Raw genomic sequence first — 19336 nt, 5'->3', positions numbered from 1 at the left:
TACCGCCTCACAGGCCTATCCCATAAAACTCAACCCTACCCTCCATGCTTTCTCTTACCACTCTGTCAGTGGTGATACCCGAGATGACCTTGAGAACAACACTCTGAAGACAGCAAACCCCACTCTCATCTATCCCACTGCCACTAATTAGACTTCATGAAAGTAAAAAGAGAAAAACTTCTATCATGCTAGCCACAAAAATCTCAAGGTTTATCTATTATAACAGCTATTATTACCTTCATGAAGAAAATATTAAAAACTTCAACTCTGTAATTTCAGAATGGGAAAGATATAAACTGTATTTCAGAATAAATCCTTGAGATGTAAGATGGGTGTATGAGTTGAGAGTGGATGGCAAGAAAGCATAACACGATAGCTTATTAAAATATTAATAGAAAATCATCTGATAAAAGCCCTATAGGAGAAGTAGTATTATCAGAAAGGGTAAATGAACTTTGCTCAAGATTTTAATTCTTGATACCATATTCTTTCCACTGTACCACACTTGCCTCTTAGAAAAATGGAGACAGCAAATGAAGGAGAATCACTTGAAACATTTTATAATGAAGAAATAGGATAATAGCTAAAAGAGATAAAGTCAAGAAAAGATTTTTTTTAGCTAGTCTTAACGATACTTGAGATCAATGGAAACAGAAAACTCGAAAAAGGAACCGGAAGTTAAGAAGAGTAGAACATTCCATAGTGTTGATACAACAATTATACAACAGATGAGCAGCAGTACTCCCTGTGGTAATGAGAGCCAGGCTATCTGCAAACAATGTGAATTTGTAGTAGGTTAGGCCTGTGTAGATCTCCGTCTTCCTCAGGAAGCTTTCTATGGCTTCAAAGCATCAAATATAGGAGAACCTTAGCATGGGAGAAAACCTTGTCCTAGGTGGTTCTGAGAGCAGTACTGAAGTAGCAGACCAGAGAGACTGGGTAGGTGAAAGATTCTTTAGCATAACTGAGATTATCAATGCATCGGTAAAATAAAGAAAGTAACTGAAAGTCTAGCATAAGATAACAAGCCACTTCAGTGAGCATAGCGGAATGTGAGAATAACATTAAGACTGAGTATCCTCCACTTCAGAGATGTTTAGAGAATCTACTATTTCAGATGCATGCTCTAGACTACATCAGATTCCAACCTGCCATGTGGTTTTATTACTTCAAAGACACAACTGTCTGGGAGTAGAAAACAAAAATGTGAGTTCAAACCACCACTTACCAGCTTAACCTCCATTTATACCTACTTGCTTTGTCATGAACATAACTTTAAAAGTCCTTCTTGTAGTCCTTAGCATGTTTTAAAAGCCATGTCTTCATACTGCAGAGCAGTAGTCTTAGTTTTCAGCCTTAACTCTATGCAAAATTGAAAGTCCTTTCACATATTCTTTATACCATCTTTTAAAACTGATTTCATTAGGGGCACCTGAGTGGCTCAGTCAGTTAAGCTTGGTTTCGGCTCAGGTCATGATCTCATGGGTCTGAGGAACAAGCCCCCTGACGGGGCTCCCCGTTCAGTGGGAAGTCTGCTTGAAGATTCTCTCCCTCTGCCCTTCCCCCTGACTCATAGCACACATGCTCTCTAAGATAAATAAGTTAATCTTTAAAATAAAAAAGAAAGAAAGAAAGAAAGAAAAGAAACTGAGGGCGCATGGGTGGCTCAGTCGATTAAGCGACTGCCTTCAGCTCAGGTCATGATCCTGGAGTCCCAGGATCAAGTCCCACATGGGGCTCCCGACTCAGTGGGGTGTCTGCTCTGACCCTCACCCGTCTCAAGCTCTCTCTTTCTCAAGATCTAATAAATAACATCTTTTTTAAAAAATAAAATAAAAAACTGAATTCATCACCAAGTGCCCCATGTCAGCACAGAGGCTTTGGACACTACCTATAATATCTTTCATAGGTATCTTTTATAATTATATATTTTTTATTTTTAGCTGTCTTCATTATTTCTCAAATCTCTCTGGCTGGCAAATTATCCTGCCTATCTTTATTCTAAATAATTACTTGTACAGGTAGCTTTTTATACTCATATGCAGAAACCTACATTTTTACCTATTGCCCTATATTTCATCTCTTTAGCTAATAGCCTATAACTACAGCCTTTAAAAATCTTTGTGAACCCTGATTCTATCGTCCAATACGTTCACTACCCTTCTCATTCTCCTTTCATGCATACTCTTCTACAAAAGAGGGAGAAGATTCTCTTCCATCCTTTCTACACTCAGTTCCCTGACAACACAGTATTTATATCTAGGTCAAATGGACAACTGCTATTCCATTTGTTATGTTCGATGCATTCTAAACAGCTTAAAGAATTAAAGTACTACTTATACTAACTTCTCTGCACAAATAACATCCCATACTAAGACTACTTCTATGTTAAACCTGCAGAATGTTGCATACACTGTTTTTTTTCCTCTTTTCTCCAATCTATACTTAAAATTACAGAAAACTGGATTCATATTGAAGGTGGTCAAATCACTAGTCTATAAATAACTGAACTAATTTTTTACAAACATGAAACTTAGAAATTCTAAGTAAACATTTATTACTCTTTTACTCAAGCCACATTATTTTTATCATATTACTTTAGTCTTCTAAAAAAAATTAGATAGGTGTGCAAATGCCTCAGTGCAGGCATTCCAGTGAAGAATATGGCACAAAATTTTCTGAATAATAATACAAAAGGATTCACTTCTGAGACAGGGCATCTTTAAAAAGAGCTAGTGCCAGAACAATACTATTTTGCTGATGTCCAAACGCTAGCCAATAAAAATACTTGTTCCCATAATCAGAAATAGATCGTTAGCCATAGAATGCCTCTGCAAAACAATTCTTAAATTTTCTTTGAAATATTGTTACTAAAATTAACTGTAACTTTATTTATATGACTGTCTGTGGTTTCCATGTGTGCCTAAAAAGCACAAGAAAAAGATAAAAATATCTCAGAATTGGAAAAGTAGTCATTATGTTTGGTTTAGCTTATTTTCATATTTTTATTTTTAAAATCCATCCAAATTAAAGTTCAGCATTTCTCAATAGATGAAAAGAAAAAAGGGGCAATTAAAAAAATACATATTTTATTTATTTATTTGAGAGAAAGAGTGAGCAAGAATGGGGGGGGAGAGAGAGAGAGAGCACATGAGCCAGGGGAGGGGCAGAGAAGCAGACTCCCTGCTGAGTAGGGAGCCCAATGTGGGACTCAGGACTCTGGGATCATGACCTCAGCCGAAGGCAGACACTTAACCAACTCAGCCATCCAGGCACCCAAAGGGCAAATTCTTTACATAAAAACAGAAGGAACAAATTCAGCATCCTCTAAATTAAATTTGGGTTTTGACTTATTAGTGAATGGATACCTAAAATCCTTTCTCACAAGTCATAAAGTTCAATCTTCAGGCTAAACACAATAATTTGTGTTAGAACTTATATACAACAAATATATGCTGACTGAGGAAGAGAGGTGACAACAGAAAATAATTTCAGTATTATACTCTGAACCCAGATTTGACCTCAGGCAAAATAAACACGTGAAGTTGATTTCTGTACAACAACACAGCATTCTTTTAACATTTCTGAACCTCAGTTCTTCAAAATTATAGAACCCTGTTTTCAGATCCTGATTTACACTAAAATATAATGTCAACCACAGTTTAAAGTATCACTATCAGAATATTCTCAGATTGTGGCTGAGACTAAGAGTCAGTATTTCATGTGGTAATGGATTTAAAACCTAGCTCTGCTGCATCTTAGCTGTTAGAGCTTAGTGAAATTGTTTAAACTTCCCTAATCCTCAGTTTACTTATCATAAATTAGGTATACTACCATCAATCAACCAATTAATGTGAGTTCATCATAATCTATCAATCCTATGCAACTGTTAAGATATTAACATTAATGTTATACGCTAAAAGTTGCTCCACTATTTTGGAAGGGTTAGGATTTTTTTTCCCTGTAAATCACAGGAATAGTGTCATGATCACCCTGGACTCAACAAACCACTTAGAGGGGCGCCTGGGTGGCTCAGTCGGTTAAGCGTCTGCCTTCGGCTCAGGTCATGATCCCAGGGTCCTGGGATCCAGCCCCGCATCAGGCTCCCTGCTCCGCGGGGAGCCTGCTTCTCCCTCCCCCTCTGTTCCCCCTACTTGTGCTCTCTCTCTCTCTCTGTCAAAATAAAATAAATACATAAAATTTAAAAAAACAAACCACTTAGGGACTGAGCCAGATCACCTTCAATTAGACTAAAATTTTATTAGTCCTATATCTGGTCTTGATACTACTTTGGATTACACAGTATTTCACAGTTATTCAAGTTATTGCTATTCAAATGCAGAATGATTGCATGCCTCTAATACATCAAGCATAGCACAAAGCAATAAATAATAAAAAGACAAAAAATTTAAGTTAATGATTCTATTATGTTTTAAAAATGGGCTTTAATAGATGTTAGATCAACAAATTTATTTTGTACTTGACAAAGCACAAGAGACATTAAGAGTATCAAAATTGCATTCAATGATGGAAAAATTAAAAAATAAAACAATTTCCAATGTAATCTAGCAGACCAAATACTTTTTAAGTATTAATCCAGCACAAAAAAAATCTTGAAATGCTTTGCTAAGAATCAGCCAAGAGGTCATCTAGGGAAATCTTAGGTGAGAAAAAGTTCTGTCTACCTCTTAGCACCTCCACTTCACCCGTCAGCAGCAGAGGACTCTCTACTTGTTATTGAAGATACACTGATAGCACCTGAACATGGGAGTGTCTGTCACACAAAGGAAAAATACCATTTACTAGGTAGTGAAATCAATATGGGTCTCTCCCTCACTACTGGAAAAACATCGGAGACATCACAGTGTCCATGCCCCTGGCTTTCAAAACACAAAAATAATCCCTTCCCAGTCATAGCTAAATAGCCCCAATAATGTCTGCTGTTCTTGAAACTTATAACAGTGGTTTACTGTTCACACTGTCAAAATGATGTAGTTTATTTCCCTCCACACTTTGCTATGAGGGTCAGTAAGAAGTCACAAAAGAGTTCTCAATGGTCCACAGCACCAAAATCTACCCCTTTCAGACATCACTTTTGGATGCTGAAGCAGGGCTTAAAAGCTTTGTTAGTGCAAATACCCGGTAATTCACACCACAAGGCCAATTACAAGTATATGTATGCATATACATATATGTATATGCAGAAGAGAAGGATGTGTATATGCAGAAGGAGAAGAGAAAGGACTACAAGGGGCTCTCCAAAAAGTTACTTTTGCTTAGATCCTCACATTCTTTCCCCATTTTTAATATCAAAATTCAAGATTTGCCTTCTCTGTGTGTCTACAGAACCCACAGCCCTCTTTATACAGTTGGGTTGTAACAATCAAAATTAAGCATTCAGCAACGTATCTTTTATCGAAATGGACAGTCATTAGCTAGAATGAGAAAATTCACAATTTTCAACATCAGTTTTATTCCTAATGGGTATTTCTGACCCATGATAACAAGAGAACGAACAATTCTGCTGCAGAGGTTGGGGAGGAAGGGGAGAGGCTGCAACATGTAGAACAAACGACAATAACAAAACAATTATCATCATCATTATCAACAAGCTACCTCATTTGCTGAGCACTTACTTTATGGGAGCCATTGTTCTCAGCATTTTGTATATTTTTTCCCATTTTATCTTTACAACACCCTATGAGATTGGTATTGTCGTTCTCTTCATTTTATAGATGAAGACACTGCTGCTCAAAGAAGTTAAGTAACTCGTCTAAAGTCATACCATTCAGCTGGGATTTCAACCCAGGCAGTCTCCTCCAGAGCCTGCACTCTTCACTATCAAATCATACCAAATGCTCTCTCAACAAGAACTACTTTAAAGAACAGTTCTCGTGTGTGTGTGTGTGTGTGTGTGTGTGTACACTCACACAATATAAATATAGACACACACATACACATATATCCATACTCCACCATGTTTGAGAACAAAACTTCATAGTCATATTGCAAAATACCTTAGTACTCATCTTTCCAGCCCCTCATTTTACCACCATGGATCTGTCATCACTTAGATTGTCCTGGCCATCAAAATTACGCTCAATCGTTAAACTCCTTTAAAATGACTGACAAAAATAAAGCAGTTGAATTTCACTATTATAAAGCAATCTGCAGATCATGTGCTAAAAAGAATTCAGATTTGTGACCTCAAGACCAAACTGAACATGACTGGTGATCATTAAACCAACCTCTGGGAGGGGAGAGGAGGGTGTCTGTTTTTCGTTTAGTTTTCACCAAAACAATAACGTGAAAATGTTCAGACAAAAATATAGTAAGTATTTGTTTAGTGGCACACTATCACTGAAGCTAACAGGCTAAGATTTTGACTAATGAATCAGAGGAATTTTTCAGCTTCCATGTACATAAAGATCACTAATTTCTTCTTGAATATTATAAAGAAGCTTAAATGAGAAAAGAATAGCAAAACAGGCATTCCAGAATCAATATATTCAAAGGTTACTATACTTGGAGACAGGGGGATTATTTCTAGTAACATGTTACAGTAAATCACCAGATTATTTAACAGTAACTATACAACAAATATAACCATAAATGTAGAATAAAAAGAAAAGTATCATTATAAAAGCACAATAAAGCAACACCAACTTACCAATTCAATTCCCTGTGGAAAAGGTGTATCATCCCAGTCCTTCTGTGGAAATCTCTGGATTATTTTCCCCAGACCTGCTCCTGACCCTATTAAAATCAAAGTGAATTAGTTATATAGCACAAAAAAAGTCTTAATACTCGTTATATTAATACTTATTTATAAATGAGTATTTGCTGAATAAATAAATATATTAATTAAATATTCTCAAGTTTCAAAGGGCATAAAAGTATTTACCTTCTAAACATAATATTGGAATAACAAGCAATCCCTATCCTATAGACTCTCAAAAGAGGGACACATATGAAAAGCTAGGAAAAATAAACAGAGGCATTAAAATCTAGAGCCCCTACCATACCATGAGAGAACTGCTCCTGGTCCCAATAAGGAAAGCAATCTTCTCAGTACCTCTAGTTGAAACTTAAAAAAAACTCTTCTAGGGAGACAAAATAATCCTAAGTGACAAATGAAATGGGACTATTAGCACTATGCTTCAGTTATGGGCTACATAAGCACTATTACAGGTAAAATAAGGATTTTTAGAGTGGCCTGAGAACTGGACAATTGTCTAAGCAGGGTTTCTTAACATCAGCACTATTGACATTTTGGGCCGGGTGATCCTCCGTTGTGTGTTGGGAGGCAGGGGAGGGCTCATCCTGTCTAGGATATTTAGTTTAACAGCATCTTTAGCCTCAACCCACTATCACTGCCAAGTCATTACAACCAAAAACATCTCCAGACATTGCCAAGTGTCCTGGGAAAAGGGGGCAAATTGCCCCTGGTTGAAAACCACCAGCCTATAATATGACTGTTATAAAATTATCCTGTGATTCTAAAGAATAGATCAACTTATAATTGAACACTGGAGAGATAATCTGTGAGTAACTTAGGGATGGAAAGTACATGTTAGATCTAAATTACTTTTTGCTAAGATACTTTTTTTTTTTTTTTAAAGATTTTATTTATTTATTTGACAGAGAGAGACACAGGGAGAGAGGGAACACAAGCAGGGAGAGGAGGAGAGGGAGAAGCAGGCTTCCCGCGGAGCAGGGAGCCCGATGTGGGGCTCGATCCCAGGACCCTGGGATCATGACCTGAGCCAAAGGCAGACGCTTAACGACTGAGCCACCCAGGCGCCCCTGCTAAGACACCTTTTAAAGAGTGTCGGGTGCTTGCATATTTTACATGTTGTCCCAGTTGACTTTGTAGCGAAAGCAACAACACCTACCTTAAGGGAGCCTTTAACACCTGATTCAATTTGCTAATTTAAAAAATTATCCACCATCATCTATTACCCTCTCCCTGTGAATTCAACTTCCCCCGTGGCCTTCATCTAGAGTTCAATCACTTTATGGCCAAATTTTTATCTTTAAGAGATAAATAAAAAGTTTAATTCATTTAACTGAACAACTCAGTACTGTGTTGTAAAAATGAGGTCACATTTGAAAAAGGCAAAATAAAAACATTCTCAATTAAATGAACAACTGCTGCAGTATAATAACTCCTCATATATTCGTCATTATAGGGGAATGAAAGATTTCATTCAAGGTAAACCTAAATTAAAAGTGGTTTATCACAGGCACTTTTTCAAAATCCACCTCAAACATAACCACTTCTGACATGGCAAGCAGAGCTAATTCAACAAATTGCTAAATACTAGGGATAAACAAATAAAAAAGACATGGCCCCTATCCTCAAGAAACTCATAATTATTAGGAGGTACACACAAATAAACTGATAATTTCAGTATATTATGGTAAGTGCAAGGATAGAAGGGAACCTAACCCAGCACAGCAGAGAACACTATGGAAAACTTTCTAGAAGAAATGACAACAAGCTTTTTCTTTCTTTCAGTACCATCTTTGTATCCCCAAGCACAGAGCATCCTGAATATCTGGCATTTAGTTCATACTGAGTTAAATGTTAATTTTAATAAATTTGTTAATATTGACAGAAATTGTTTTCAACTCACATCTCCCTGTATTTTCAGAGATAAATGCATCTTATTTATCTTATATTTAACAAGGTATCCATATACTGTTTATTCAGTTCTGAGAGTGACATGTAATCTATTTTAGGCCCAATAAATACCTTATATTAATTTTTACTAATTATAAAAATTATAAATGTGGGGCACCTGGGTGGCTCAGTCATTAAGCGTCTGACTTCAGCTCAGGTCATGATCCCAGGGTCCTGGGATTGAGCCCCGCATCAGGCTCCCTGCTCAGCAGGAAGCCTGCTTCTCCCTCTCTCACTCCCCCTGCTTGTGTTCCCTCTTTTGCTATCTCTCTCTGTCAAATAAATAAAATCTTCTAAAAAAATTTTTTTTAAATTATAAATATTATAGAATATTTTTTAAATACATAAAAATATAAAGAAGAAATCACCCATAATTCCACAGCTAGAGAAAATTACTGTTAATATTTCAGACTATTTTATCCCAAGTTTTTTTGTGTACACATGTATTTTTGTACACATGTATTTTTTTTCTACAGAACTGAGATCACACTAAACTCTAGCTTTATGTATTCATTTATTACTCGGTATTTCACAATAAGCCTCTGCTGTTAAACATACATTTTCTAGCTTCTCACTATTATAAATAATGCTACAAAAAGCATCTTTCTATATGAATCTTTATCCTCATCTCCCTTTTCCCCAGAAAAATTCTTAGATATACAACTACTGGGTCATTCTGTAAATTCTTTAAGTATGAGACTAGTGGGGCGCCTGGGTGGCTCAGTCGCTAAGTGTCCGCCTTCAGCTCAGGTCATGATCCCCGGGTCCTGGGATCAAGACCCGCATCAGGCTCCCTGCTCAGCGGGGAGTCTGCTTCTCCCTCTCTCCCACTCCCCCTGCTTGTGTTCCCTCTCTTGCTGTGTCTCTCTCTGTCAAATAAATAAATAAAACCTTTAAAAAAAAAAAAAAAGACTAGCATTTTCACCACATTCTTACCAACTATTGTTACTCTAAACATTTGTTTGCTTTAATTACTATCAATTTGAGAGATTAAAAGTTCTTCTTTGGCAGCAGTATAACTTTCAAAAGTTCTTCAGAAGTAACATATTTACTGATTTTAAAATAATATGCAGTGTCTCAATAACATGAAAGCTCAGTTTGAAATACTGATATAACATTTCTAAATGCACATAGAAATATGATTCATGAGTGATATGATTTTCAGCTATATGATAATGTTATCTGAAAATGGAAATTAGGTTAGAAAATGACAAATAAAAATGGTAAAATAGTATCTCACTACAAATAAAATGTGGAAAGAGCTACAATAACTTGGTTTTCAAATATATAAATTGCTGCAGCTACCAACTTTTGAGGAACTTATGAAAGTATCTTACAAAAAGTAAACGAACATTGTTTGATTCTTGTTTCTTGATTTTTAAGCATTTAGTCTGAATATTTAAACTCATTTTCCTAGTTTATATGTTTTATCTGACACTTATAGGCAATACTGGTTGTATGAAAGAATGCTAAGAAAATGGCATTTTACGTTGAGAAGCAAGCCACAGTGAGGGAAGAGTGTTCTAGAGTCAGATGTCCACTGTGGACTGATCCCTATGTCCAGAAGTAAAGTATGCCATGTCAACCAGAGTGGCTGTGGAAGCAGTTCTTATTTGCACCGCATATTAAGTGGAGCTGAGTTATTGGGTTGGGGAGGAAGAAATTCCTTAAAAGAAAGGGGACCACTTCCTACAAAGGAGAGGTGCTAGGCAGACAAAATTGTGATTGTCCACTGCATTGTATGTAGCTAAACCGGAAAAGGAAGGGGTAGTTATTAATCAGTGCCTTCATGTTTTCTTTCCAGTCCCTAGTCTCCTACCCCATCATAAAACTAAGAAATATGACTAATGTAGTTAATATATTAAAAGGGGATGTTCAGCAGGACACCAGCACACTTGGAAATGCTTTTCTTTGAAAAAAGTATATATGCTAGACAAACTGTCCAAAAACAAATTTAGGAAGGGTGAGGAAATACTGGTGTGGTCAGGCACACTTTTCCCTCCTTTATGTTTGGTAACCCACTTTCCCCTGGGTCCTGCTAGGGCTGCAGGCTACCCAGCTCAGCCACAAAGATTAGTAAGTGACCCAGGATGATCCAACCACCCATCACCCCCCTGACAAAGTGACTGTTCTAGCTTTGGCCAATGACCCCAGAAGAGCCCAACGTATTCTCTGGGGTTGCTAACTAATATACTATAGGTGTGGCATTGCCAGAAGCTATAAGGAAGAAGTATATCTGGGGCACCTGGGTGGCTCAGTCATTAAGCGTCTGCCTTCGGCTCAGGTCATGATCCCAGTGTCCTGGGATTGAGCCTCACATCGGGCTCCCTGCTCGGCAGAAAGCCTACTTCTCCCTCTCCCACTCCCCCTGCTTGTGTTCCTGCTCTCGCTGTCTCTCTCTCTCTCTGTCAAAAAAATAAATAAATAAATAAAAATTAAAAAAAAAAAAAGGAAGAAGTATATCTGCAGAAGAACTATTGACTGAGTAAGGATCGATAAGGCAGAGAAATGTAATACTCTGCTCTACACAAAACAGGATACTTGTTATTTGTTGTTTGTACCAACTGACAAAAATTAGTTATTTGAGTGCCTTCTACATGTGCTTAGAGTATAGATGTACAAAATATATACTGCTCGGTTTAATATAGACTCTGAACTTTGAGAGATGCTATTCTAATATACCATTCACTAAGTCTTTTTCTGTGATACGTTTATCTAAACAACCAGATCAGAGGTTACCTACACTAGACTTGTTATATGATGTCCATCTGCTCACATCCTTTTCTATCAAAGATGGCATGACTCACAGTTCAAGGAAGGGCAGCAGTCACATTCAAGAACATACAATCCTATCACTCCTCTCACCAGCCAGAAAGAAACTACTAAATCCTTTATTTGGTTATTATATTTACTGTTACTTGTCTATCTCATCTCACTAGAATGAAAACAATGATTTTTGTCCTACTTTGTTTACTGATGTATCTAGGCACTTAGACTAATTCCTGGTCTGGTATTTATTACATACTTAATAAAATACTTGTTGAATAAATAAATGGGACTATTGGGTAGGCAAGGGCATCTATAAACTGGCAAGCAACTTTTGACCAGAATGACCTGACTGTGAAAGGTATGCTAGACAAATCAAATCCTACTGTGAAAGAATTTTGATTAGGAAAAATGAGACTAAAGCAGTAAAAAAAAAAAAAAGGTATCAAGACTTGCTATGATGGGGGCACCCGGGTAGCTCAGTCAGTTAAGCATCTGCCTTCGGCTCAAGTCATGATCCCAGGGTCCTGGGATGGAGCCCCACAGGGGCCTCTCTGCTCGGTGGGGAGCCTGCTTCTCCCTCTCCCTCTGCCGCTCCCCCCTGCTTGTTCTTGCTCACTCTCTCTCTCTCTCTCCGTCAAATAAATGAATAAAATCTTAAAACAAAATAACAACAACAACAACAAAAAACAAAGAAAAAGACTTGCTATGATGTAGAAAAAGGTCAGGCACCACAGGGGGTCATGTGTAAAACCCAAGTTATAGAACAAAAGAAACTCTAGGCAGATCTGCCAGCAGAAACAAGTAAAGAATACACATATGTAGAAGGAAGCAGAGATGCCCCAAGAAAAGGCTGTACAGCTAAGTTCTACCTCCAGTAAACTCTGGCAGCACCATAATGTCTGTCACCAAACTCTGGAAGTATTTTTATGATATCCTTCCCTCAAGCTAGAATGAATAGGTCTGTATTACTTGTCACTGAAGAATCCAAACCAGAATACACACGTAACAAGCTCCTTGATAGATCAGCTCTTTCAAACTGGTTAAAGATCTGGAAACAATTAATTAAGAAATTTAGTCAGAAAACTTAAAAAGAAAAGTAGGAAGGGCATAAGAGAATATTGTGTTCCAAATACCTGAAGAGCTATTACATGAAAGAAGATGGAGTGAAGCAGACTAGAGCCAAAGATATAATTTTGAGTTATTTTTTAGTTATTTTGAGTCAACATAAAGAACCTTCTAAGAATGACAATTATCAAAAAACAGAATGATCTGCCACAGAAAGCAATGATCATACCTGAAGTTTTAGAACAAGCTACCAATTTTTCTGGTCTAGGAAACCATGCAGAATGGTAAGAGAACAAATCCATAAAAGCTGGCAAGCAAACTATCACATAAATTCATTTCTTCAACAATAACACTATGTCAGGTCTTGTGTTAGGTGCTAAGGAGAGAAGGATAAAACTTGCTGTGAGAATATTTAGAACTTGAATTGAGGTTTTTGAAATGCAAATAAAAGGGCAGATGTAGGCTCAGTATAACGACAGGAAAGATTAGGAAAGAAAACTGTATTGTTTAGAAATCAGGTCATGAGTCTAATGAAATCAGAGACAGACTACAAAATTCCAAACTAAAAAATTCCACATTTTGGAAAAGAGCTATTTCTTACTTCTATTTTGACGTACTAGCAGCATCATTTAAGCCCAAAGATGAGAAATGTAAACTTTCAAGAATCCAAAAAAATAAATAAATAAATAAATAAGGGAGTATCCAAAAGAAAAAGCTTAAAAGCTGACATCCTTTCATGGCTTAAAAAGCAATTCAAAATTGTCTACAAGTGCAGGATGCACACATGAAGACTTCTTCTCACGATGACTTTGTTTTTTGTTTGTTTTTTTAAAGATTTTATTTATTTATTTGACAGAGAGAGAGAGACACAGCGAGAGAGGGAACACAAGCAGGGGGAGCAGGAAAGGGAGAAGCAGGCTTCCTGCGGAGCTGGGAGCCCACTGCGGGGCTCGATCCCAGGACCCCAGGATCATGACCTGAGCCGAAGGCAGACGCTTAATGACTGAGCCACCCAGGCGCCCCAATGACTTTATTTTTTAAATGATTTATACACCTAGCAAACTTTATACTCAGTCCAGTATTAAAATTTAATACTGCTAAGATATTCATGAAAAACTGTGGGAATTTAAGTATGGACTTTCTGACTGGCTAACACATTTCAAACTAAATTTATTATTATTTACATGCAAAAACAAAAGTTTCTTTAGCTCTATTAATAATGAAGCATATTTGTCTTTTTCTGTGTAGCTTTTTCACTAAGCATTATACTGGGAGGTAGGGGGAAATAGAGAGAGATTGGTAAAAGGGTACAAACGTTCAAGTATAAGTTGAGTAAGGTCTTTTCAACATCTCTTTATGATAAAAATTCTCAACAGGTGGGTGTAGAGGGAATGTACCTCAATATAATAAAGGCCATATATGACAGTCCCACAGCTAATATCATACTCAACAGTAAAAAGCTGAAAGCTTTTCCTCCAAGATCACAAACAAGATGAAGATGCCTGCTCTTGCCACTTTTAAAACATAGTATTGGAAGTCCTAGCCAGAGCAATTAGGCAAGAAAAAAAGAAATAAAAGGCATCTAAATTGGTAAAGGAAGTAAAATTATCACTATTTGCAAAGGACATGATATTATATATAGAAAACCTTAAAGACTCCACCAAAAAAAATTAGAACTAATCAACAAATTCAGAAAAGTTGCAGGATACAAAATCAATACATAAAAATTGATGGTATTTCTATACACTAATAATAAAAAAAACTATTGGGAAGAGAAACTAGGAAAATAACCCCATTTACAATTACAGCAAAAAGAATAAAATACCTACAAATGAATTTAATCAGGGGGATAAAAGACCTGTATACTGCAACTGCAAGACATTGATGAAAGAAATTAAAGAAGGCACAAATAAATAGAAAGGTTTTCCATACTCATTAATGGGAGAGTTCTTCCATATTGTTAAAATGTCCATACTACCCAAAGCAATCCATAGATTCAATGTAATCCCTATCAAAATTCCAATGGCTTTATAGAAATAGAACAAACAATCCTAAAATTTGTATGAAACCAAAAAAAGACCTCGAATAGCCAAAGCAATCATTAGAAAGAACAAAGCTGGAGGCATCACACTCCCTGATTTCAAACTATATTACAAAGCTATAGTAATCAAGATAGTATGGTATTGGCATTGGTTATGATCTCAGAGTCGTGAGATGGAGTCCTGCATTGGGCTCTGCGTTCAGCAGGGAGTTGGCTCAAAATTCTCTCTCTCCCTCTCCCTTTGTTCTCCCTTGCTTGTGCTCTCTCTCTCTCTAAAATAAATAAATAAATCTTTTTTTTTTTTTAAAGAACTCCTACAACTTAACAACAACAAAAGTCAAGTAATCCAATAAAAAAAATAGGCAAGGACCTGAATAGACATTTCTGCAAAGAAGAGATACAAATGGCTAACACCATATAGAAAGATGCTCAACATCACTAATCACTGGAAAAATGCAAATCAAAACCATGAGATATCACCTCACACAGATTAGGATGGCCACTATCAAAAATCCAAAAAATAAAAAATGTTAGTGAGAATGCAGAGAAACTGGAACCCTTGTGCACTGTTGTCTAGAATGTAAAATGATTACAGCCATTATGGAAAATAGTATGGAAGTTCCTCAAAAAATAAAAAACAGAATCACCATATGATCCAGCTATCCTATATCTGAGTATACATCCAAATGAACTGAATATAGGATCTCAAAGAAATATTTGCACATCTGTGTTCACTGGAGCATTATTCATAATAGCCACGAGGTAGAAGTAACCAAAACATCCATTAACAGATGAATGGAGAGGGGTGCCTGGTTGGCTCAGCCTGTCAAGCCTCAGACTCTTGATTTCGGCTGAGGTGATGATCTCAGGGTGTGAGATCCAGTCCCCCATCGACTCCACGCTGGGTGTAGAGCCCGCTTAAGATTCTCTCTCTCCCTCTGGCCCTCCCCTTTTTCTCCCTCTCTCTTAAAAAACAAAAACAAAAACAGATGAATGAATAAAGAAAATGAGGCATATACATACAATGGAATATTATTCAGCCTTTAAAAAGAAGGAAATCTTGTCATATGCTACCAAGGGAATGAGCTTTGAGGACATTAGGCTAAATGATATAAATCCATTACAAAAAAACAAATACTGCATGATTCCATTTACATGCAGTATGTAAAGTAGTCAAGCTCTTAGAAACAAAGTAAAATGGTAGTTGGCAGGGCGAGGGCAGGGTGGAAAGGGGAGTTGTTCAGTTAGTAAAAAGATTCAGTTTTGCAAGATGAAAAAGTTCTGGGTATATGTTGCAAAACAATGCGCTATAGTACACATATAGTAGTTAACACTACTGTACTATATACTTAAAAATGTTTAAGATGGTATACTTTATATGTGTTTTTTACCACAATTAAAAAAAAAAAGATGGCACAACCAAAAACTCATGGACAACATTTACAACAAAACTAGGTGAAAAGGTATCCCCCAAAATACTGCAACTGGAGGAAAACTACTAACAATCACAAAGCCTGCAAGTATCAGCATCTTTTGTGCAAGAGTAAGAAGGAAGCAACAATAATGGCTTGAGAAGAGCAGACAAGAAAACAAGAGAACCCCAAGATAGCCAGCAAGTATTCACTGGAAAGCTGAATGGCCAATTTAAAAACAGCAACTAAAAATGGAAGAGCAAGGACAACACTTCCACAACAAGAACTAAAATTGCCGGAGCAATCTAACCCCTCATACTGGAGAAACTACAGGGAGTGGAATCAAAATCGAGCAGGAAAGGACTTACACTCCCTGACTTAAAGACTTACAATAAAGCTACAGAAATCAAGAAAATGTGGTACTGCCATTAAAATCAATAAATAAATCATATTAAAAGACAATAAAAGGAAAACCTTAGAACTGTCTCAATAAATGCAGAAAAAGCATTTGATAAAATACAATACCCATTCATGATTAAAAACAAACAAACAAACAAAAAAATAAAAACAAAACAAAACAAAAACCTCAGCAAAGCACAAATACAACTTCCTCAATAGATAAAGAGGATTTATAAAAAGCCTATGGCTAACATCATACTTAATGGTTAAAGACTGAATGTTTACCCACAAAGATTCAGAAAAAGGATGTCCGCTATCATGACTTCTATTCAACACTGTACTGTAAGTCCTAACTAGTGCAATAAAAGTAGAATACTGTCTTTATTTGCAAACAACTTGTAAAAAAAATCCTAAGAAATAAAAAAAAGGCACTAGAATAAATGAGTTTAGCAAGACCTCAAAGAGTCAGTATAAAAATATTGACTGTATTTCTATATACTAGGAATAAAAATTAAAATAAAAAATACCAAATGCCATAGCATCAAAAACTATGAATATTTAGGGTCATTAACAGGTAAATGAATAAGCAAATTGTAGTATATCCACACAATGGAATATTATTCAGCACTAAATGGGAAAGAAAATCGCTGATATATGCAACAACATGGATAAATCTCAATTATGTTGAGCAAAAGAAACCAACACAAATAATGATATACTACAGGATTCCATTCCTCTGAAATTGCAGAAAAGACTAATCTATAGTGATAGAAAGGAAATCAGTGCTTGCCCAGGGCTAGGAATGGGTATCAAAGGTTAATGTGAATAAAAAGGGTGCAAGAGACCTTTTTAGAGTGATGAAAATCTTATTTTCATTGCAATGATGCTTATATACTTCTGTTACCAGAATTATATGTCTTCTTTAAATTTTGCCTACAGTCAGAATAGAATTTACCATAATCTACCATAATCTCTGGAAGGATGAAAAGAGTCCTGACACAACTCATCTGTAATATATACATTCCTCCTATATTTCACCATGCTCTTCTAGTCTGTATTTGGACAGGTATTGTGACACAAATGTGCAGTATCTCAAGGCAGCCTATCTTATCTTTGGATGATTATCATAGAAGACCTTTCTGAGAAACTAACATGAAATATTTAATTATGCATGTATATTATCATAATCAATTTATCAAATTCTTTTATTTTAAAAATGACACTAAATGTAATATGTGAATTAAAACTGAGAAGACAAGTGTGTCTGTTAAAATTTAAGATTAGTTATTTTTCTCTCTTTTCTCTCTCTCTATATACCTATTGGTTTTTCATCACAAAATAGATAGGTATCTTTAGATGAATTTGAATAATTTAAAACTCCAGGGGATAGGAAATGTGTTGTTTTTAGATACACCAGGTTGAATAGTGTACCTCAAAGATTCATGTCTAGTAGCTAAAACCTCAGAATGAAACCTTATTTGGAAATACAGTCTTAGAAGATATAATCAGTTAAGATGAGGTCATAGTGGATTAGGGTATGCCCTAATCCAATGACAGGTGCCCTGGTAATAAAAAACAGAGACACAGGGCGCCTGGGTGGCTCAGTTGGTTAAGCATCTGCCTTTGGCTCAGGTCATGATCCCAGGGTCCTGGGATCGAGCCCCGCATCAGGCTCCCTGCTCCCTCTCCCTCTACCCCTCCCTCCTCCTCAAGCTCCCCCCACCTCAAATAAATAAATAAAATCTTTAAAATAAAATAAAATAAACAGAGACACAGATAAACACACAGGGAAAATTACACATGAAGACAAAAGCAGAGACTGTAGAGTTGTAGCTATAAGTCAAAGAATGCTGAGGATTGCAGGCAACCACCAAAAGCTAGGAGAGAGGCATAGTATAGACTTTCCCTCAGAGCCCTCCAGAAAAAAACAACCTTGCCTAACACCCTCATTTCAATCTTCTAGTCTCTAGAACTGTGAGAATAAATTTATGTTGTCTTAAGCTACTCCCAATTTGTAGTACTTTGTTATAGCACTCCTAGAAAACTGAAATATTTGGTAATAAATACTTCATTACATTAATAGGTATTTGATTTTGTTTACATGAAAAAAAAACTTGAGAAAAAAATCTGTTTTGCTGTAACGTCTACCTGTTGGTCACAGTCTACCTACTTGGGATACAGGATAAATTTAGTCCCATTTCTACTTGACAGTCCTTCAAATATTTGAATACAGCTAACAAAAATCTTGTCCCCCTGCCTCCTCCTCTATGCCTCTCTCCAATGCCCCAATCTTCACTAAATATTTTCAATTTATCCCATGGATCCCAATATATATATTTTTTACATGATTAAGAACATGGACTCAGGATCTATACTACCTGTATCCTAATCCAGTTCCATATCTATTTGCTATGTGACCCTCGGAAAATAACATTACCTCTCTGTGCTTCATCTTTTCGCATCATTAAAAAGGGAGACTATTACCTACCTCTTAGAGTTCTTACGAAAAAATGTAAGTTAATATACATGTAAAATATTTCAACAAGTGTTTGGCATATGGTAAATACTATATAAATGTTGTTGATGATAACAGTGATGACAACCATGATGATTATAACAAAATGAGTATGTGCCGGTTTGTCTAAGTAGTACTCAGAGCTGAACATAAACTGGAGATTACCGAGCTGATCTAATTATATAATGTAGAGAACGGCTGCTCTCGATAACTGGACCACTAACAGTGAAGTTTGGTGTCGTATTAGGTCTTTTGGTGACCACAGAACTAGATTCATTGAAGTTACTTTTGAGTGAAACATGTAAATCTTTTTTTTAAAACATGTTTTGATACTATCATGTATCTATACAAAGGTGTTTCAGACTCAAGTTATATCTCTGTGAAATTTCTTTAGTCAGCCCAGCACACTCACTTTTTACATCCTATGTCTGTTACCCACTGTATTTATA

The 19336-nt window shown here is 36.3% G+C and overlaps 1 protein-coding gene across 4 annotated transcripts in view; it reads right to left on the bottom strand.

Moving 5' to 3' along the window:
* Nucleotides 1–19336, bottom strand: part of SBF2 (SET binding factor 2) — a 454330-nt gene that overhangs the window by 349905 nt on the left and 85089 nt on the right. For all 4 annotated transcript variants that reach the window (XM_078058407.1, XM_078058408.1, XM_078058411.1 and 1 more), the window contains exon 2: nt 6671–6756. In XM_078058407.1, the coding sequence (XP_077914533.1) occupies nt 6671–6756 (86 nt within the window). The remainder of the gene's footprint in view (nt 1–6670; nt 6757–19336) is intronic.

The sequence above is a fragment of the Halichoerus grypus genome, chromosome 11 (genome assembly GCF_964656455.1).
Source record: "Halichoerus grypus chromosome 11, mHalGry1.hap1.1, whole genome shotgun sequence".
In the NCBI taxonomy this organism is placed as follows: domain Eukaryota; kingdom Metazoa; phylum Chordata; class Mammalia; order Carnivora; family Phocidae; genus Halichoerus; species Halichoerus grypus.
Note: the sequence above shows the minus strand (reverse complement) of the source record. Positions and strands in the feature narration are given on the sequence as shown.